The 22,448-nt window shown below is 44.2% G+C and overlaps 1 protein-coding gene across 1 annotated transcript in view; it reads left to right on the forward strand.

The window, feature by feature from the left end:
* The first annotated feature begins 491 nt into the window (after positions 1 to 491).
* The window catches only part of DPP6 (dipeptidyl peptidase like 6), an 889,247-nt gene continuing 867,290 nt past the window's right edge, over positions 492 to 22,448 (forward strand). Inside the window, exon 1 of the mRNA XM_062193815.1 lies at positions 492 to 731. Within this exon, the coding sequence (XP_062049799.1) occupies positions 492 to 731 (240 nt within the window). The remainder of the gene's footprint in view (positions 732 to 22,448) is intronic.

Here is a 22,448-nt window from a genome sequence, read left to right on the forward strand (position 1 = left end):
CAGAGGGAAGGGAAGGCGGAGACGCGCGAGGGGCGCGGGCGAGCGCGGAGATCTGCTCTAGATGTTCGCCGGTCTCTAGGTGGTGCCAAATCTTGGGGCCTAGGCTCTTCCCTCCCTTTATGATTTTTTTTTTTTTCGGTGTTTTGCTCCATTCAATCGCTTTGATCAGGCGGTGCGCGGCCGCGGCAAGGAGTTTACAAAGCAAAAACAGACAAGAGAGCGACAGCACACCCAGACCCCCGCGTGGCCGAGCCGCCGGGGGAGGGGGCGGAGGAGGCTGAGCGAGCGGAGTCGCCCAGCGGCGACTTGAGAGTGGCGCGCGGAGCAGCGGCCGCCGCCGGCTCGCCCGTCCTCCGCCGCTTCTTCCCCACCGCCCCCCACCTTTTTTTTGTTTGTTTCTTCCCTTTTGCCGGAGCGGGGAACCCGAGACTGAGAAAGCCAAATATTAACAAGCCCCAAAGACAGACACGCGAGAGCGCGCGCGGTGACCGATGGCTTCGCTGTACCAGCGGTTCACCGGCAAGATCAACACCTCGCGGTCCTTCCCCGCGCCCCCGGAGGCGAGCCACCTCCTGGGCGGCCAGGGGCCCGAGGAGGACGGCGGCGCCGCGGCGAAGCCCCCCGGCCCGCAGGCGCAGGCGGCGGCGCCCCGGGAGCGCGGCGGCGGCGGCGGCGCGGGCGGCCGGCCCCGGTTCCAGTACCAAGCGCGGAGCGACTGTGACGAGGAGGACGTAAGCGCACCGCGCTGGGTGGGGGGCGGCGACGGGGGCTTGGGCCGAGCGCGCGGCGAGCTGCGGCGGGGCCCCAGGCTCTCGGGCGGCCGGGTCGCCCCCCCTCCCCTCCCCCACCTCTCCCCGAGCGCCCACGACACTCTCCTTAGCTCCAGATCTCGGTCACCGCGGTCCCGGAGCGGGTGTCTGTCTGTGGCCGAGTTGGCGGCAGGAGGCAGCCGGGTTTTGGTGCTGCGCCCGCTGGCATCTGGAATTCAACTAGATGGGTGCATGACTGCATACTGCTGTGGGTCCTAAGGAGAGAATGGCATCTGGGTTCTCTTTCCTCTAAGATCCAGGAAGATCAAGTCCCACATCCCCCCCCCCCCCCCCTTCCACCTGTCACTGGAATGTGCCCATTGCTCCTCTCTCGGCCTCTCTGCAGTCTCCTGACTGATACCCTGCGTCCCCTTCTTACTTCTCACTTCCCCCAGTGGTAGTGGTGGTCGTGGTGGGGCGGTGGTGGTCCTGGTGATTATCATACCCAAGAAAATGTACAAGTACTAGCCTCAGAGGTTCAACCCCTGTCCCATTGGCCAGGACAGCTTCTGCTGGAAGGGTCAGGCCAAGTCTCTCCTGTTCCAAGCCCTGAACTAAACAACTCTACCTCAGACCCTGTTCACCAAAAACTTCTCAGAGAGAGAGAGAGAGCAGGTTTCCTACTTTGGAAGCCTGGTCTCAAAGGTTGGATTTGCATATCGCCCTAGTAACCAGTGACTCATGCAGGGTGCCAGAGGCCCCACAGATGGGTGGGTTGAACCACCTCCTGTTTATCCCCTCCAGAGATTCAGAGTGTCCATTGCACATGAAAAGAGGAAACTCCTTTTTCTTGGAGACCGCCTAGTCTCAAGGAAAAGAGACAATTTCCAGACAAGACCTCAGATAGGCAGGTCTGGCTTAGCTGGTACAGTCCTCGGAGATAGCAGAGCAGGTGTGTTGCATTGTAGAAACCACTCCAAGCACCTTGTAAGCAGAGCTGTGCAGCATCTGGCCTTTTTGGTCAGTCTTGCCCTTTATTCTGAAGACAACACAGAGCCCCACACTGAGCAGGAGGCGGTGGTCACTTTTAAATATGATCAGATTGGGTCACATTGCTTCACAATCTGTTTTCTTTCTTTCTTTTTTTTTTTTCAGTGCAAGTGAGTGTGGGGGGGGGAGGTGTACACGTACATGCACAGGGTGTGAGTGCATTCTCAGAGACAATTCCTAATTGCCAGGTCTTGTTGATATTACTAGTTTTTGTTTCATCTTATGAATGGAGCATGTAAACTCTTTAATAGACTTGACCCATGTTTGTGAGAGGTATGGTTTGCATACTCTGTTACACAGACACACATAAGTGCCACAACCCTGCATCAGATCTTGCATGGGCTTTTCTTATTTTCTTTTGAACCATTTCCAGACATTGTTGATTAGAGAGAGATTAGGGGCCAGATCCTTTGGGATGTGGGCAATCATTCCATCATCTGGTTCAGAGACCTGGAAGTCTGTGTAGAGCGGTCTCTACACAGGGGAAGGTCATGAAAGTTAAACTACTGAGTCTTGGAGAAGAGGGCTGAGCTGCAATGCAGACAGAAAAGATGCACCTTTTTCCTCAAAGCTGACTTAAATTAACTGTTGTTTGGAGTGAGAAAAATGTGCAATTTCTTCACAGCTGACTCTAGGTGTCGCTAGGAGAAAGGAAAGGCAAGTGCTCCTGACTTTTGCTTCAGATGGTCTTTGTCCACTTTTAAAAAATCTTAGCTTAAGTCTCTATTTCTTTCCTTTCATTTTGATATATGTCTGGAACTACTTCTCAGATAAGCAAGAGTTTTACTGGGAGACAAATCAGGGATTTAACAAGTGCAAATGATTTCCATTGATAAGGCTCTGAACAGCATCTCTGACTTAGATTAAGTTCTGATACCAGTGTTTTTCCTGAAAAGTTCAGAAACGTGTATATATGAAGGCTCTTGTGTGTTGGTATAGTATTGTATACAATATATTTACAATATGTGTGCATGTATAATTTTCCATAATCTGAACATATATATTTGGCTATAATCAATACACATCTATAAAAATAAATGATATATTTCCTATAAAGTAACAATATGTGCAGTGAACAAGTCTAGAGGGCTTGTGTATGTAGGTAATAAAATTGCACTGTGTGTGGACTTCATGCAAAATAAGTAGGTAGCTATGTGAGATAGCACCACTATAGTAACATTCTTACTATCTATATGTACCCCAAAACATCATGTATGTACCTTTAAAACCCACAATAAAGTTTATTAAAATACTTTGCATCTTAGCCCTTTGGGAGCTCAGCTTTGGGAGCTGTCCGAGGTCCTGAAGCATTCTTTTTGCAAAGCTGTGAGGGCAATGCCCATTGCTTTTTTCCCTGAGCAGTCTCAGTTCCAAGGCTGGTGACTTGGTGCTATTCTTTGGTTTGTCATGGAAAGCTGCCCCAAGGTACAGAAATGACTTCACCACCTTGATCACTGCGATGATGGTAAGTTGCATATCTTTAAAATCCATTGAATTTTGCGCCTTTTGTCCTTCCATTTAGAAAAGGAGAAATAAAATGTAGTGCTTGGCCTGTGTGCACATGCCTGCACATGACTGAAAATGGGTAATTCCTCAAAAAATAAAATGTAAGTTAATCTAATATGACTTACACAGATAAAGTCTAACAATATAATTCAAATGCAAGGATTGAATGACCAGTAGTTAATTAATAATCTTTGGGCTAAATGCATAAATTAAAATTTGCAAAAAAAAGGAGCTATAACCTGTGTAGCTCTACAAAAAAGCCTTCTTTGCATGAGTCAGTTCTAAGGTGCAAAGTATGTGAAACAGAGATAAATCTAGAGTGTCTTTTCTATCAGTTTCCTCATAAATCTTAGATTTATTTAACTACAAAATCAATTACTTGGGCAACTGCTCTGAGTAATCAATAGTTGCTTTACGTTAAAATTCATTGCATAGGTTTAAAAATAAGTTGACTCTTAAAGGAAATATTGCTGGAAGTGACTTTTAATGGAATTTAGTAATGTTCTATTGAAATTAATTGTGACTAATTTTAAAATTCTGAGCTTTGAAATGCCCTTACTTGAACATTTCTTTCTGATTTCTTACAGGGATGCCTGTTAGGATGCCTTGTGTATTATCAGGGTAGTAAATCTGCTAAGGTCACATTGTATATTGCTGTTTTCTTATATTTTTGTTGACATATTGCTAACAATTCAAATGTGATGACAATAGGATTTTAAAGCAGCAAATTGGTCAGAACAGGAAATTGAATGATAGATGACAGCCCTGGATGACTATCAGCCTGACAGGGCCAGTTTCATCATCCTGTGTGTCTTCAGCAACCAGTCTATCTTCTGATCTTGTAACTTGATTGCCCACTGGTCTGATGTCAACATTCTGTTAGTATACCCCTCGGATTTATCAACTTCCTGATTTCTTAAATGACTTGTCTTCACAAATATGTTAATATACTCTATTAATGTCTTCTACTTTAAATGTTTCTAAAATTTAAGTTCACACTGTTTTTCTAATATATGAGAAGGCTAACTCTTTGAACTGTCTATTTGATCCCATTTCTTTCATCACCAATTTGATGCTGTTTAGCGTATTATTCTTCTTCACAATGACAATGGGGTATGGCAAGGTCATTCAGAGCTTTAATTTTAATAGTGTAGTCTTGCAATGTCACTTATTTCTCATATCGGTAGTATGAGAGACAGAGCAGGTGCTTTAAGTGCCAGGTAGTGGAAATTGTTCAATGAATATGTGCTGCTGCCATTACCAGTCATTTTACCCCTTAATCTCTCCTCTACCTGTTCTTTCTTCTCCACCTACAGACAGAAGCACAGAGTATCTTCATTCGCCTCTACTACCAGCTCGGTCTACTATCCCCTTATGCATTCTTCTTTTTACAACTTCTGAAGCAAGTAGTCTACTAGTGATCCTACTCCCTTCTTGTCAAGAATCTTCTTTTCCTTGTCTAGTTTGGAAGCAAATTACACTGTGTACTGTCTTTTCTACAGACAGCACACAAAATGTCATCAGTGTCTTCTTAGTTACTTGATATAATGACCTGTCTTGTTGCCCCTTAACTCTGATGCAGTTGTAGCTTTTGCTCTTAAGATCCCCACCTTCTCCTCAAACTTTTGGTATCGCATGATTTTCATGATGCTGCATGAATCCATGTCCTGTCTCTCCCTGAACTGAGCCTTTCAGCCCTTTGGCAAATTCACATATTCCTCTTACCCTTTATGTAATAGGGTAGCAGAACCTATCCTACAAAAATACAAGTATTTTGGTCTTCAGTATCTTATTCTTTCTCTTTTTGAGTTTTCTTCATAAGACAAACTGCCTACTCTTACATAAAGGGAACTAATTTTATTCTGAATCTCCTACATTAGAAGAGAGATAAAATGGCTTTATTACCCTGACATATACCTCGCAGCATTTCCGCTGAAGGTGATTTGCTTTCCTATGTTACAGAATTGATGAGGTCTAGAATTTCAGCACTTTGAAGATCACCATTTTTATCTCTCTTCAAGCTTTTGCACACCACCTCTATCAGCCTCCTACATCATTGGTGTGGTGGTTGACAATATAGCCATGGAACCTGTCCTTAACTTTGCATTCCTCTTTCCATTCTATATGCTCATTCAAAAGGACTTTTCGACCTTCCCATGGCAAACAGTGATTGTAATCATGCACAAATTACATTTCTAAATGTCTTACTTTCTGTCTTGTAACATCAACTATTTCACTAGACAAACTTTGAAGTCCCCTTATGGTCCTACAGTGCTAAATCATAGAACCTTACTGAATACAATAGTTTCGTGTTTGAAAAGTTCAATTTTTCTGAGTACAATTAATACATAGGAAGTGTTTACTATCTCAGATGGCTACATAGCAAATATTTTGTTAAAATGTATGATTTTAAAAAATATAATCCTAAGGGGAGTATCACTATGTTCCTCAATTTGTTTATGAAATACATGAAACTTGTATAACAAATAATTTTAATAAAAATTTAAAAAGTAGATTTCAAATTAAAAAATGTATAATCTGTCAATAAAAATTTGCTTACATTTTATCTATAACAAAATTATATAAAAATTATACTTCCCATCTAAGCACAGAGATTATAATCATAATCAAGAAGTTGTCTTTGTTATAAGAAAGTAATATATATATATTTTTTTGACAGGCAGAGTGGATAGTGAGAGAGAGAGACAGAGAGAAAGGTCTTCCTTTTTGCCGTTGGTTCACCCTCCAGTGGCCGCTGCGGCCGGCGCATTGTGCTGATCCAAAGCCTGGAGCCAGGTGCTTCTCCTGGTCTCCCATGAGGGTGCAGGGCCCAAGGACTTGGGCCATCCTCCACTGCCTTCCCAGGCCATAGCAGAGAGCTGGCCTGGAAGAGGGGCAACCGGGATAGAATCCAGCGCCCCAACCGGGACTAGAACCCGGTGTGCCGACGCCGCAAGGTGGAGGATTAGCCTGTTGAGCCATGGCACCGGCCAGAAAGTAATATTTTGACACACACAGAGGCATTGCTATTTGGATGATGTTTGAAGTCAAATATAGCATCAAAAATAGTTTACGTCTGCTCTGCACCTTGTGATTTTTAAAGCACTGGCACATGGATTTCATTTCACCTTCATGGTTATGTAGCCTAGGGAGGAAAATTGCAATAGCAAATATTTCGAATTGGAAAATTAACACTGGCTAAACCCAAATTCTTTTCATTTGGGGGCGTCAATTGTCAACTTTGAATTATGACAGAGATATGTCAATGTATGAACAAGCCTATGTTCTTTCCAGCCTACTCCTCCAAAAGTATGTTTGTTTCAAGTCAAATTTGATTACAAAAAAAGACATATTGGATCTTCCTAGTGGGTTTGAATTCTGTGTTAACAGAAAAGGATTTTGAGGAGGGCAGGAAAGCCTGCTTTTTAAGGCATTTTTCATTACTGCCAGTGCACAATTCTCTGTAATTTACTTGTATATGTTACTTGTTGATTTAAGGAGGTCTGAAGCATTAGAATAGCATAATACAATTTGTGTTTTTGACAATACAATCAACTCATTTTCCCCATGTGATTAATATTCTAGAGTCACTAGATAGACAGGAATTTTTCTAGATGTTAGCTTTGGACATTTTTTCGTTAATAAAACAGTTTTTTTTTAAAATTTCTTAGCCAAAGCTTTTTCTCTGTTAGAGTCAGAATGATTAATGAGTTTAATTTTTGCAAGCAACTGGCAGGAGTTGCTGAGTAAGATGTACATGCTGATTGTATATAACCCTGTTCCTTTTAATTACTCTGATGATAACAATGCATTAATCAAGCACATGAGAAATGTTTTTCTGCAGTCTGCAATATTGATCCCCCTCATAGAGCATTGCCTGTGAAAATAATAACAACTATAATCTTTTTAAAATCAAAATCTGGTTAATAAATTTACTGTTAAGGGCATTGATTACTCATGCCACGTTATGATTTGCTTTCATTTCAAGCACATTGATTTGATTTTATATACATGTAAAAAAAATTAAACCTTCCTAGTGAGTAACTTTTGGGACACTTATCTTTAAAACAATCTAGCACTATTATTATAAATAGAAAACACTTTTAAATATAACAACTAATTTTACAAATGAGAAGACTACATGTATTCATGTGAACAATATTAGGCAAATCCCTGGTGTTTTCTGGACCTGAGAGAATCTCAGCTTCTGTTCTTGTTTTTGTGTTCTTGTCTGTATACTCTGCTATAACTGAGATGAGGGATTAACTTAATTATGTTACTGGCTTTAAGAATATCTCAACATTATAAAAGATAACTGTCGGAAGTACATTGGTTCTGAATAGGTACACTATTTGCCACAGGTAGTAGCGTAAGGTTTTGCCCTAACTTGATTTCTTTGATAGCATCATTTTAATTTCTGCATATCTTTCTTTCTGTGTTGTCCAGCAAATCCGTATCCATTTCAAGCACAATAAATGTTTTCCTGTGATTGAGCTATATATATACATGTAGATAAACACATTCACACACACATTTTACAGGAAGACTAGAACCCAAAGGTCTGTGAGGTCCGGATGGCAGCATCCCAGGTGGTACAGGCTATCAAGGGATACCCTGCATCCAAGAGTTGAAGCTTCTTGGTTGACAGGGGTGGAATGTGTGGCAGACTAGAGGGAAGGTGGCTATTGGTAAGCACTAGGCAGGGACTGAGACCCTTTGGAAGGAGGCAGAGACATGTAGCTACCAATAAAATGTTGCTCAGGTCCTGAAGCTATTTTTATTTTTAAAAAGGGAAGAAAAATTTCTAGCCATCCGGGTATGTGTCGATAAACAACTTGAAGGTGTTTAGAATTCATTAAAATTATCCTGGCAATATGCCCAATGGGAATATACATATACACATGTATACATGTGTAGACATTTTTTTTAAATTTAGAAGAAACTTAAGGATTTTCCAGGTCTTCAGAGTCATTGTAAAAATCAATTTTTAATTTTCTATACTGTGTACATTTCACTATTGTCTCAGCTGTTACCTTAGATAATTTTAGTTCAATATTAACATAATGCTTATGCTACAAAGTGGAACAAAAAGGGGATATACTAGGTGTCTTTCCAAATATGGAACTGAGAAAACCAGTTAGTTATTTCTATCTCCTATTATTTACTGTTGTGGGAGATTTATTTTAAAGGCAGAGCTATTCAAATTAATAGAGCAGCTTTCACATAGCAATGAGCCTCCTGTTACATTATCCATAATTAGAGTATTTGAAAAGTTCATGGAAATTAAATTAAAAGTTTACTTGATGCAAAAAAGCTTTTGAAATCTGAGCATATGAGGGTTTTTAAAAGTTCATGAAAATGTATATTATGAAAAAACTATGCACAGATTTCAAAATGTTTTGCACCCAAATAAACATCTTTTAATTCCATTTTCCATGAAATTTTGGAAGTACCCTTATATATTTACCTAATTAAATACCAATAATGTATTATGCACATAATATATTTTAAGGCAGTGTTAACCAGAAGGAGAGCAGGAATGGAGCCAGGGAAGATTGGGAGAACTAGAAACACGAAAGATATCATGTAAGTGGGTGGTGGACAGGAAGTGGAAATTAAAGGTAAAGAAATATTAGATTCTCACTGGCCTCCAGACTCTCTATTTTTTTTTTCAAAATACTCAATTTTTAAAACTGTATTCCAACCCATAATATGCCTCCTAAAAATCCTTTCTAATAACATTTTTTTTACTTGAAAGACAGAAAGAGAGTAAATCGGCTAATTTACTCCTCAAATGATCACAGTAGCTGGGACTTAGCTGAGATGAAACCCAGAACTCAACCTAGGTCTCCCACGTGGGTGGCAGGGACCCAACTCTGAGTTACCCCCTGCTGCCTCCCCACGTATGCATTAACAGGAAGCTGTGCTCAGGAGCTCAGACCAAGGCAATCTGATACAGAATGCGAGTATCTTAACCTCTGGACCAAATGCCTCCCTGCCCTATCTAACAATTTTTAAAAATTGAAAATGAAAACAAGAAACCTCTGTGAAAGTCACAGTAGATAGAATTATCGACTCTGAAAAATTTTAGAGTTATTGGCTGTTAACAACCTGCCAAGTGGCCCAACCCAAGGTTACGGGCACTGACTGTTAGGACTTTGTCGGATATTGCCTCTCTGGTTTCTACTCATGGACCCTTTTGCACTTGAAGCAGATGAAGCCACATGGTGCCATGTCTTCTTTGCTCAGGGGCTTCCCATAGCCTCTAGGATTCTGGGCAGAGCCCCCTCACTCCCCAGGAATATTCACAGAGGGAATTGATAGAATTTTCTAGGATGTTTGAGCTAAGTTTTGGAATTTCCAGTTACTTTCCCCAGTGAGCTTTTGGGCCTTCTTCACCATCCTCATCCTGTCTTTATGGTTTGCAAAGGAATGTACTCCATAGCCAAGTGGCAGAGAAATTGGGCTGCCAGGATTGCTGAACCCAGAATCAGTGTTTGCTAGTGTCCTCACCCTCGCGTTTTCTCAGACACACCAGCGATAGCTTTCCTTCAGACAGAATGTAAGCCCAGCACACACCTACATGGGAGTAACTGTTAGGTGGAGGAATAGAGAGAGCCTGCATGTGCAGCTAGTGAGCAGAGAGTCAGGCTTGGCTCAGGTTTTCCAAGTGTGAAGTCAAGCTAAGTGGAGAGGGTGGCTTCTCATGAGAGTAGGTGTGGGAGTTTTAGGGTAGCCCTGCTAATGTTCCCAGGTCTGTGGGTGCCCAGTAGACCTATTCTTCTCTGCCCCTTGGAGCTGGATGTAGCTGACAAATAAGAAGGGTGTGGGGGTGAGAGCAGCACTCATAAGCGAAAGCCTTAAGAGCCAGAGCGTGACTTGCTGTGCTCTCTTGCTGTCTGCCATGGAAACCAGCAGTATTCCAGATAGTGGCTGTTCAACAAGCAAGATATAAAGAGGCTTGTAAATCACTGAGATTGTGTCACTGCCTGCATTGGCTTTCATGCTGGGATACATGTTAATGTGCACAAGGGGTCCTTCAGTCGGGGCCTCAATTGCATCATCATCTAGGGGGCAAAACTGATGCTCTCTCTAAGCTGCAAGATGAGGTGTGTCCTCTCTTCCTCTGTCTCAGAGTGTCTCACTTCTCAAAGGTGAACGCGGAAATTATCCCTGAAAAGGCAATGGACCTGGACGTGCATGATTCTTTTTTTCTCTTTAAAGATTTACTTACTTACTTGCTTACTTACTTGCAAGTCAGAATTACAGAGAGGGAGAAACGGAGATAGAAAGATCTTCCACCTGTTGGTTCACTCCCCAAATGGCTTCTGCAGTGCCAGAGCTGGGACAGTCCGAAGCCAGGAGCCAGGGGCTTCTTCCAGGTCCCCTATGTGGATACAGGGGCCCAAGCACTTAAGCATTTTCCGCTGCTTTCCCAAGTGCATTAGCAAGGAACAGCATTGGAAGTGGAGCAGCTGGGACTTGAACTGGCACACATATGGGATGCTGGCCTCACAGACGGTGGCTGAACCTGCTATGCCATAGTGCCAGGCAGATTGCATGATTCATACCAGGTCCTTACTTTGGGGTACATGTTTTACTGGTGACAGGAAGAACAAGAAGTTCCAATCCCCGGAAGGCAAGTGTGTGTGTTCAAGTGTGTGGAGCGGAAGTGGATGGGGAGTGGGTAGGGGAAGGACTGAGCATATAGGTTGTTAGATGGTGAGAATGGAAGCACGCACTGCTGCCTTCAGAGGGTTTTAAGGACCAACCACAGAAATGAGGGCCTTCGACCAGAGGCCCTTCAAGCTCTCGAAGCAGAGGTTCTCAGGAAGAGGCTTTGCAAGGTTGACGGTGCCTTGTGTGGAGAAAAATCCAAAAACATTAATCTGCATCCTTGGTGTATGGTGTGCTCTTCTATTTAATGTGGATCCAGGACTTGGTTATTTATGAGTTAGAAACTGAAAGTTCTGTGTCTTTATCTAAATGGTAGGAGATGTTAGTGGAGCACTTAATGTCAGCAGGACATTCTCCTTCAACACAGGTCCTCTCCTGTACCATGCAAGCTCTGTTTTGTATGTGGAAATGATGCCTTTTATTTCTCTTCCTTCTTGGCAAATATTTTGTCCTTCCAAATGTATAGGAAACTCAGCCCCTATGTATTTCTGTGACTGGCTGTTTGTTAAAAGGAGAGAAGAATGCTGTAGAAGACAGGGGTGTTGGTTCTACAGAAACAGAGCTGCTCTGACAGGCAGGGGCTGTGGGCTTCCTGTTGGGCTGCTGGCCTTACTGCATGCTAACTCATGAAGCACTTCCTCCGTGTTGTGCTCTGGCTCCAGTGAGATCACATCCATCAGTAAGGCTTTTGTCTCTGCAGGCACAGGAGAGTACCTCAGCAGAATCCCAATGTCCTGCACTTGCCACCTCTTTCTAATCCTGCTGCCTCTGCTCTAACTACTCCTTCATTTCACCACAGCCACATGGAAAAACACAGCCTTGCTCTGCTGGCCTGGCGTTCCTACTGGGGCTGTCCTCAGCACTTCTGAAGCAGAAAGGGGACTTTGAATGGTCAGTTCTGGGTCTCTGTGACCCTCGTCCTCTCTATCATGTACCTGAGCATCATTTCCTATCTTTACATGGCCATCCAGAGAAAGTTTTTCCATCATTGTTCAGGATGTGCTTTCTTCTTGCCCAAATCCAATCCAACATGTTGTGGTTTAGATCCATTTCCTTGGATTCCAACCTTACTAAAAATACATTCTCTTCAGTGTGCCCCCTCCATGATCCTCTTGTCAGTGCTCAGTTTAGCACCCTGCAAGGAAACCCCATTGCACTCAGGACCAAAGCCCGTGGTTTCCATTACGACCTGGTATTCGGCATGATCTGCACCCCCTTTACCTGTGTGGCCATGTCTTCTCTGCTGTGTTCCAGCCATTGGCTACCTTGCTGTCCCTGGATCACAGGCACATTGCATTCTCATCTCAATTTCTTAGTGTTGGCTGTTCCATCTGCCTAACACTCCTCCCCCTGGAACCGCCTCACTATCTTCCTCATCCTCTTGGCTTAAATCTCCTCTTTCCATAGTCAGTTTCTCAATGACATCTACTTTTCCAATTTGTTTAAGTTTGTAGTGCATCACACCTGTCACTCATATGTCCCTCATGCTGCTAATTTTACTTTTTTTTTCTTACTATGGCATTACTGCCTTCGAGTATATTATGTAATGTACCTTATGTTTGTCTTCCTCACCCAATCAACTGAACTAAGGATAAAGCTCTTTGGCCATTTCATTATCTGACATGCTCAGATGCCTTGTGCAATGCCTAATACGCTGAAAGCACTCAATAAAATATTTGTTGAATGAGAGAATGAATGGTTTCTGACCTAAGAAAATGTCTGTTCACTTCTCTCTGAATAGCAGTTTACTTAACCTTGTTTTCCAAACTTTGTAAAAATTGAAGGAGTTCTGAAATTAGAACTTTGAACCTTGTGTGTGGCTGCTTACAACTCTCTACAAATACATTCCTTCTTTTCAGATTTCATTATTGTTTGATTATGTACAGGCTCTTTCTGACTAACTTAAAAATACAGTTAAGCAGACAAAATAGTTATTAGGAAAACTATATTTTTCTAAGATCTGCTTAAAATGTGTAATGTTTAGCATTCATAATATTTTCTATTTCTTTCTTGCATTAAAAAAAGTAATAGCTATATCCAAATTCTCTACATGTGACCATTTGTTCGACTTTTTTGTGTTTGTAAGACAGAGTACTAGAAAGGAAGGTCCCATCGGAAAAATAGAAATCTTTGAGAAGAAGATATTCCTATAAATATAGCAAGATGACAGGTTGCTTCTGATTAGAAATTTGCATTACCTACTTCTTAACATAACAGAAAGAAAAAGATCACGGTCACTTTTTCCATGACACTGTGATCATTTCTTTATCTGGCAGGTAGGAAGTCAAAACAGAGTGTTTTTGAACTTTATATCACTAGAGGAAAACTAAATTTCCCAGACCAAAATGCGGTTTCTGCCAGGAAAAAAAAAATGTTCCTGGATCCTGTAATCTATTTGAAATTGCCTGAGGCTCTTTAGCTATCTACAGCATACATTTTACGATAATGCAATCAGAACTATCTGGCTCTTAGCATGGAGATGGGAGAGGGGACTGAAATCTTTGAGCTCTGCCCATGTGCAAAATGGCTTGGGGACATCACCCCCTCCTGCTGTGCCAAGGCTGCAGTCACATATTGTAGGTCAAGTCTCTGTGAGTAAACTATGCAGGACTAAGATGGGTAGTGTTTATTTTCTGTTGCCAGACAGGACTGCAATGAAAGTCTTTGTTATGGGTGCACTTATTGTCAAGAAGAACGCTGGAAAAGACAAACCAAACCCTTCCATTTGAATGTAGGGTATCTGAGGCAGTGTGTGGAGGGTAATCAGACACCTGCAGGCAGGCTATATCCAGGAGACAGTAGGAAGTGCTTGTCGTCCTGGAGTTACCAGATGGTGCCAAGATGCACACTATTAGATAAAGATAATGCAGCAAACAGTAAGGGGAGGCAGAGGCATGGATGATCTGCCTCCTGATCAAGGGGCCTAGGTAGCCAACGTGGCTCAGTACACGTCAGGTCTAATGACTCATACAGAACCATCTCCTACTGCCATTACATCATGTTGGGAAGTTCTGAAGCTCTGCATCTGGTTTGAATCCAGGGCAGGGAAGGCTCAACAATGCATCTGAAAAGCCATCGCCTGCACACTGGCCAGGCACTTAGTACACCATGCACCTGGAAGGACCTAAACACTCCCAGAACCTCCAACCACTGGCAAAGCAGCCCAAGCGGGAGGTCCACAGAGCTGATCCTCCAGTGGCCCTCCTTTGTCCCCAAAGGGCCCAGAAAATTCTCAGCAGTAGCTGAAGGTGGTCAGCGTGAGGAGATTTCAGGGTCTTCCCAGGGCCTCTGTCTTCAATCTCAACTGTGAGTCATGATCATCTGTGGAGTGAGAGCAGAAAAATAACTTGAAAGGAGGTTGGGATGGGGACAAGGGGAAGTCAAGGATGAGGGATGAAGACAGTGGGTATCTGGGGCTCTGCTGTAAAGAGGGAACTCTCAGGAGATAGCTGGGCTCAGCTCTACAAGCATAAATGCAATGCAGGTGAACTTGAGGCATCAGTGGGATTCAGCACTAATAAAATTCTTTCTGGGGCAGCCAGGAGAGGTCCAAACCTCTGTGAGAACAGAACCATAAAGTGCTGTGTGAATAGTGATTGCTTGCTTTAGCTGGCTCATAACAGCCAGATCCTGAGCCTTAGTGTGGGTCTTGATTTTCAAGCTGTGCTGCTTTGAATCATGGGGTTCCTGATGGAGCCACCCGGGGAGGAAGAAGGAAACAGAGCCAACAGAATTTCAGTCCCTCCTTAAAGCCATTGTGCTTTTAAAATATATTGCTTGTATATACAATTTCAAATGTAAAAAGTGATTTTGGTATTAAATGAGCTCTATTGGAGTAATAGCCAAATTATTCAATAAACTCACAGATCTCCAGCAGGGTTGTGTAATGAGATGTTCTTGTTACAGTTTATAAAAGCATTGCTCACAGAGTTCAATCAAGCCTGTACCTAACACCATTATTACAGTAAACAGGGCTGGCTTTCAGTTTGCTGGCTGACTCAAAGGCTCAGAAGTGTTCCATGTTGGAAGGCAGGGCAGTGTGGTGGTTGGGCTGCAGCCTCCAGACTCAGACCACCTGAGCTGGACTGGTGATTGTATCTACAACTTATTAGTTGTTTAAAACATGACTGAACTTCTTCGTTTATAAAAGAGGGAAAATAGTATTTCCCCGTGGTTTAGTGTGAAGGTTGAGTTGGTACATGTAGAACTAGCACAGTGCTTGTCATGCTGCAGATGAATGCAGGATTATAAAATCCTCAGGACTAGAGATAGTGTGGCCCCAGGGGCAGCTGGCTTGAGGCTGGAAGTGTGGCAAGGAACTGAATGCCCGAAGTCCCCGGCAGTCACAAATGATCATCTAGCCATAATCCCACATGCTTAGAATTTAACTGCAGTCCCCACGTGTGGGGTAAGTGGTTTGGTTATGAGAAAGCTGGGCAGAGGGATAACACAGCTTCAGGGGGAGCCTATAGTCAAAGCCATTCAAGGTCTCCTTTGCTTTGGCTTTGTGCCCTGTCACAGCCCATGCTGAGAGCATTCATTAGGGAAACACAGAATGCAGTATACTGAATATTCCTGTCTCCCTCAGTGCCTGCATTGAAATCTTAAAGCTCAATATGATGGGATTTGGAGATAGAGGCCTTTAGGAGGTAACTCAGTCAAGAGGGTGGAGCCCCTGTGAATGGGATTAGTGCCCTTATAAAAGGCCCCAGAAAGCTCTCCAGCTGTTTTGCCACCTGGTGGGGAGGTAATTGGAAGTCAGCAGTCTGCAGCCCAACCATGCAGGCACCCTGAGCTGGAGATCCAACCTCCAGCTCCTAACTTTGTTAGGAGTCACCCAGTCTGGTACTTGGTTATTGCAGCCTAAAGGGACTAAGACATTGAGGTTTGAAACAATAGGTCCTAAGTCTTCCTGCTGAGAGGAGACCCAGTGGGGAAGCTCAGGAGATTCCCACCTAGGACCCAGCACAGCCAACAGAGAACACAGTCACCGGGCTTGTTCACTGAGGTCTTCCTGAGCTGGAGGTCTTAACCATGGCTGTTGAGAACTGTTATTTCTTTTCAGTCTTCTGAATTGTTGTTATGATTAAGAGTCTAAAATATCACACAGTAAGTGCTCAGTAATTAACTTTTAGCTAGCCATGATCAGAACATGTCCAACTGAGAGACACTGGAAATAGGCTTGTGTGGCTCACTGCTAGGTGAGGAGAAAACATAGGTGAGTGGACTGGAGAACCTATTAGGGCATAACTATGAATAAAAGCCTTGAGTCTACTTCTTGGTATTTTCTGAAAAAAGTTCACTTAATATAATCTCCAAGTTTTAATTACCCGTGTTTCTATTAACAATAACATCAGCAACTGTTTTTCATTGTTTAAAACATTCCAGAAGTCTCTTTATTCAGGTTCCAAAAATCAGGTAAGCAGAGACAGAGATGCGATGTTATCAGGATCCTCGAGCGTGCACCTGTGTATGTTCCATGGTTTCCGCAGCTCTGGGGAAGTCTCTTCACTCACACCCAGCCAGGGAGAGCTGGCTTATCAGATGAGAGGAATGCAGGCTGCATTTAGAGATTAAACTGTATCCGGTGATGTTTCCTCTCACAGAACAAAGCAAGAAGCTAATATGTTTCTTCCACTCGCCTCAGACTTATCTAATCAAATCCAGCTTTTCCATTATGCAAACAAGTACCACTCATCCTGAATGTGCGTGTGCACACACACACACTATAGCACAGGCTTCACACACATACATACCAAATGCACACACACACACACACACCCCCCATACATGCCACATGCACACAGCAGGCACCAGGAGTTAAAAGGTCACTGTGAGCCCACAGACAGATGATGTCTATGCACAGTGGTAGCGCAAAGCAATGTGGGATGCCATGCTTTAAATCAGAGCTATCATCTTGCCCGAAGGGGTCTGGCTGTCACCTGAGCTGCTGTGCTGGAGACGAAGGCGGTCCTCCTCGGGTCCCTGGGATGACACAGAAGACACAACACTCAGTCGTCTCCCAGGACTCAAACACAGTGTGCAGACAGAACACAGGATGCATGCTGAGCTGCCCAGCAATCTCAGGGCAGCTCATCAGATAAGGTACCAGAGGATGCAGACCACTACAGACAGAAAAGAAAAAAAAAGGGAGGGGGAGGGGGCAGAAGCCAACTTAAGGCCTCCCAAAATGAAACAAACAGATCCAGAATTATATTCAGAATCTTGAGGGTTTTCTACAAATTCAGAAATTATCAGGGCCGAAAGACTCTGAAATGGATCCAAGTGGGTCAGTTAAAGCCCTGAAAAGATGTTGTGTATCATGAAATGGCTAATGTTCAGCTCTTGTTGGCTACACATCTGGGTATCTTCTTGTGTCCGCTGTGTGTTCTGTGTGTTCTTGTTGACTGTTCACTTCCCAGGAACCCATTTATGTAACTTAAAAACCATACCCCGGCCGGCGCCGTGGCTTAACAGGCTAATCCTCCACCTTGCAGCGTCGGCACATCGGGTTCTAGTCCCGGTTGGGGCGCCAGATTCTATCCCGGTTGCCCCTCTTCCAGGCCAGCTCTCTGCTATGGCCCGGGAAGGCAGTGGAGGATGGCCCAAGTCCTTGGGCCATGCACCCACATGGGAGACCAGGAGAAGCACCTGGCTCCTGGCTTTGGATCAGCATGATGTGCCGGCCGCGGCGGCCATTGGAGGGTGAACCAACGGCAAAAAGGAAGACCTTTCTCTCTGTCTCTCTCTCTCTCTCACTATCCACTCTGCCTGTCAAAAATAAAAATAAATTAATTAATTAAAAAAAAACCCCATACCCCAGGACACCCAGTCACATCAATGCACCGGCCTCTGTCTGAGTCAAGTTGCAGCTCCGTGCCTTCAGAGCATCAGGCTGTGTAAAGAGGGACATTCGCATGGAGGCCGACGTCACAGTACTTCGAGAAACCCATCCAGACAAATACTGAAGAAAAATCTTTTTCAATTAACCCATCTCAAATCACGAGAGGCAAGGTGCATAGTTTTGGGGTACCAGACCAGAGTGACAAGAGGAAAATCTGGGACTCTATTTGGAAAACTCCACATGGCTCTTAGGGCCTTGCTTCTGGGTATGGCCATTTCCCATGTTTCCTTTTATGACGTGATTCCAGTTCCGCATGGACCAGTCTGGGCACATCTGATTGTTGGGAATAATCACCCTCTCCCGGCACTTTTCCTCATCTTTGTGGCTCCAAGACTCATCTATGTCTTATTCACAGTACTCAATTAAATATGTTGACTGGTAGAATATAAAATTTCACTTAAAAATGCAATTATGAGGGACCTAATTTAATCTTACTCTTTAACATCAGACGTGTGTGTATATATTTAGCTGTCAGATTTACAGTTTTAGTAAGGTTGGATCCTTGTTAACACAGAGGTTAGGGGGAGTTGCAGGAGCACTTTCCAAGGTGTTTTTTTTTAAATATTTACTTGTCCTGGAAGAATTTCATGGTCAGAAAATTTGGAAAACAGTGAATACTTATCAGTTGACTCACTGGCTTTAAATGAAAGTTCTTCATTGTATCAGAATATGAAGCAGATTTGCTTGTGGCACGATTTTTCAGTGTTTTTGCCAATTTGTGGCAAATGCAATATTTTGGGGGCAGATTTTGTGTGTCGCTCCCGTTCAGCAGGGAGATGTTTACTGGTCACTCCCGTAAGCTGTTCTGATATTACACCTGGGTTAAAAAGTACAGCTCCGAAGTACTTGAACAAACTTCCACAAACTGGTTGGCTTTGAATAAGATTTCTAGTTTCATGGTTCTGGAGGCTGGGAATTCAGAATCCAGGGGCCGGCAGGGTCTGCTCCTGGGAACCTTGCAGGGGAGGCTCCTTCCATGCCTCTTCCAGCCTTTGGTGGCCATGGGCATTCCTTGGCCAGTGTCAGCCGCTCTCCAATCTCCTGCCCCATTTTCTCATGAGTGCTCTCTGCCTGTGTTTCTGTTCGTTTCCTATTGTAGGGACACTGGTCATATCGGGCTAAGGGCCTACCCTAATGACCTCATTTTAATGATTTCTTTAAAGCACTGTGTAACCACATACGATCACACTATAAGACACTGAGAGTTGGGACAGCCTGTGTTTATGCAAAGATGCAATTCTACTTGTGACGCTGATGTACTGACATTTTCCTTAAACTTTTTGGTCATTTAAGGCTTATTTGGAGGGTGACTGCCTGTCTCAGAACTTAAAGGAACAATATGTTTGCTACCAAATTTATTGACTCACCTGTTCTGTGCAGTGGATCAGTCACTCAGTCATTGCCTTGTTATTGGTGCTTTCTGGTTGTGTATGTTTTGTTTTTTTTTTTTGGGGGGGGTGCTGTTTCATATACTTTGGGAAGGTAATTGAGGCAGGAAGAGAAGAAATTGATTTTTGATATAAGTAATTAGGGGAACCAGAATAGTGCCTGTTCAAGTGTCATGCATGTGTTTTGGCAGACTTACTAACAGTGATGTGGCTCAGCAGGATGAATTAGAAAGGAGAGGCATAGTCACAGGCTTGTTGGTGCCATCAGATCCAACAGGAGGGCATGAATAGGTTCTCTTTCCTTCCTTCTATAGAGACTTGTGTTTGGTCCAATTCTATTGGCTGGTGCCATAATGGTCTGGGAGTCAAGGCACAGCTAATTGTAAGGCAGTGAAATCCCAGCAAACATTGTTGGTGTGCATGGCGTTTATCCCCTCCAAAACTCGGGTTGAAATCTGGTCCCCAAAGGCACAGTGTGGAGAGCCGATGGACCCTCAAGAGGTTAGGGCTAGGCTCTGCCCCATGGAGAGGATTAAAGCTGCTCTTTCATGGGAACACTCACACTCTTGGGAATAATTAACAGGGGGGCAGACTGTTAGAAGCAAGAACACCCCCCTCATTTAGTCTTGTCTGTACACTTCTACTGCCCCTCCACTTTTCTTCCATGTCAGGACATAGCACAAGGCCCTTTCCAGGCGTGGCTGCCCCATCTTGGATTTTAGGCCTCCAGAACTGTAAGACAATTCAACTTCATATATTACCCAGTCTCAGATATTTGTTATAGCAACCAAATAAAACAGACTCAAAGACCCACACACGTTTCTACTTTCCTGTTGTTCCAAGGACCAATAAGCAAGGCTCCAGTAGAGGAAGTACAATTTTATTTATAGGTTTTATTTCTTATTTTAGTTCTTTTTAAATTAATAATTATTTTTCTTAAACGTCAGTTGATGCTTTTTAAAAACAGATTTATGTATTCAAAGTCAGAGTTACGGGCCGACGCTGTGGCATAGTGGTTAAAGTCACCACCTTCAGTGCTGGCATCCCATATAGGTGCTGGTTCAAGTCTCAGCTGCTCCACTTCCATTCCAGCTCTCTTCTATGGCCAGGGAAAGCAGCAGAAGATGGTCCAAGTTCTTGGGCCCCTGTACCCGCATGGGAGACCCAGAGGAAGCTTCTGGCTCCTGGCTCCTGTCTTCTAATGGGCATGTTTCCGGCTATTTCGGCCAATTGAGGAGTGAACCAGCAGATGAAAGACCTCTCTCTTTCTCTCTCTGCCTCTCCTTCTCTCGGTATGTAACTCTTAAAAAAATAAAAACAAAGTCAGAGTTACAGAGAGAGAGATAGAGAGACAAAGAAAGAGGTGTTGTATCCACTGGTTCACTCCCCAGATGACTGCAATGGCCAGCACTGGGCCAGGCTGAAGCCAGGAGCTTCATCTGGATCTCCTGTGTGGGTGGCCATCTGAATCTCACACATGAGTGGCAGGGACCCAAACACTTGGACCATCTTCTGCTGCTTTCCCAGCCATGTTAGTAGGGAGCTGGATTGGAAGTGGAGCAGCCGGGACATAAACCAGCACCCATATGGGTTACTGGCATTGCAGGTGGTGGCTTTACCTGCTATGCCACAACACCAGCCTTGGTTTTATTTCTTACTTCATACCGATAGTGGATTGCAGGCACGAGCAGGGGGAAATTATAAGTTAAAATAAAGTTGAGTTGGCAGCTGTTAGACTGAAAACAGAAAACCTGAGTGTATTCTTTACTGTCACAACATGAAGATTGCTAGAATCCAGGCTGATAGAAATATTCAGACAACTCCATGTTGATGATGCTGATGGTTAGAGCCTGTGTTAGCATCCTTAGTGGGCTGACCTGTTGGCCTTATAATTTTCTCCTTGTCTCCTTAAGAGCACACTGTGGCCTCCTTGGAACTACAGGGGGCAGGAGGAAGGTATTCGGTGAGCACATTCTCATGTGGAGTCTGGAGGCTCTTGGCAATCCAATTCTTTTTTTTTTTTTTGACAGGCAGAGTGGACACTGAGAGAAAGAGGGACAGTGGACAGTGAGAGACAGAGGGACAGGGAGAAAGGTCTTCCTTTACCGTTGGTTCACCCTCCAATGGCCGCTGCGGCTGGCGCACCGCGCTGATCTGAAGGCAGGAGCCAGGTGCCTCTCCTGGTCTCCCATGCAGGTGCAGGGCCCAAGGACTTGGACCATCCTCCTCTGCATTCCCGGGCCAGAGCAGAGAGCTGGCCTGGAAGAGGGGCAACTGGGACAGAATCCGGTGCCCTGACCAGGACTAGAACCCGGTGTGCCAGCGCCACAAGGCGGAGGATTAGCCTATTGAGCCGTGGCACCGGCCAACAAGCCAATTCTAACCTGGCTGCTCTAACCCGTATTCTGAGGAGGGGCTGGGCTAGTGGCAGACGCCACCACAGATTTTGTGCCTGGCCTGTTTTGAAGCCCAGGACAACTGAGATGATAACCAAGGGTGAGCAGAGGTTCTTAGGGCTGCAGGGAAGCGTTGTCTCCACCCCCCAACCCTGGCCACAGCACCACCCACACCTCTCTCCATGGTCCTGGCCACAGGTGACTTTTGTCCCTAGCTAGCAATCACACACACCTGAATGGAGTCCTTCTCAGAGCTTTTGAGTGTTGCACACAAATGGCTAAGAATATTTCTCTCTTGAACAGCACTTCTCTTGTTCATTGCATACTGGGCTACAGTTTGCACTGTAGCTTTGGGGAAAGTCTTATGGGAAGGGAATCTCATGATATGGCTCCCCCTTCCTGATAACTAACTGCCCTAATCGCACTGCCTGGGCTTGATGGCACTCGGACATGCTCCAGGGGGCCCTGTGCACACCGCTGTGGAAGGGCTTATCACCTCTCAGTGGAAACCGCTGGTTTCTTCCTGTTTCCTCTTTGCTAGAGTCTCAGCTCCTGGAGGGCAAGCGTAATGCCTCTTCCTCAGGGGTTGCCAGGTGCACCGCAGCCATGCCCTGTGCTCTCACTCTCCTCTTTCATCAGCTTTACCCAACAAACAGTCCAAGATGAGGAGTGAGGACATAGATAGTAAATCCCCAAGGGCCATGACAAAGAGGATGAAGACAGAAGCTCTGTCACTCCTTCCTCAAAGGGCACCCATAATGCTGCTGGCATTTCTCCA

Source organism: Lepus europaeus, chromosome 5, assembly GCF_033115175.1.
Source record: "Lepus europaeus isolate LE1 chromosome 5, mLepTim1.pri, whole genome shotgun sequence".
In the NCBI taxonomy this organism is placed as follows: Eukaryota; Metazoa; Chordata; class Mammalia; order Lagomorpha; family Leporidae; genus Lepus; species Lepus europaeus.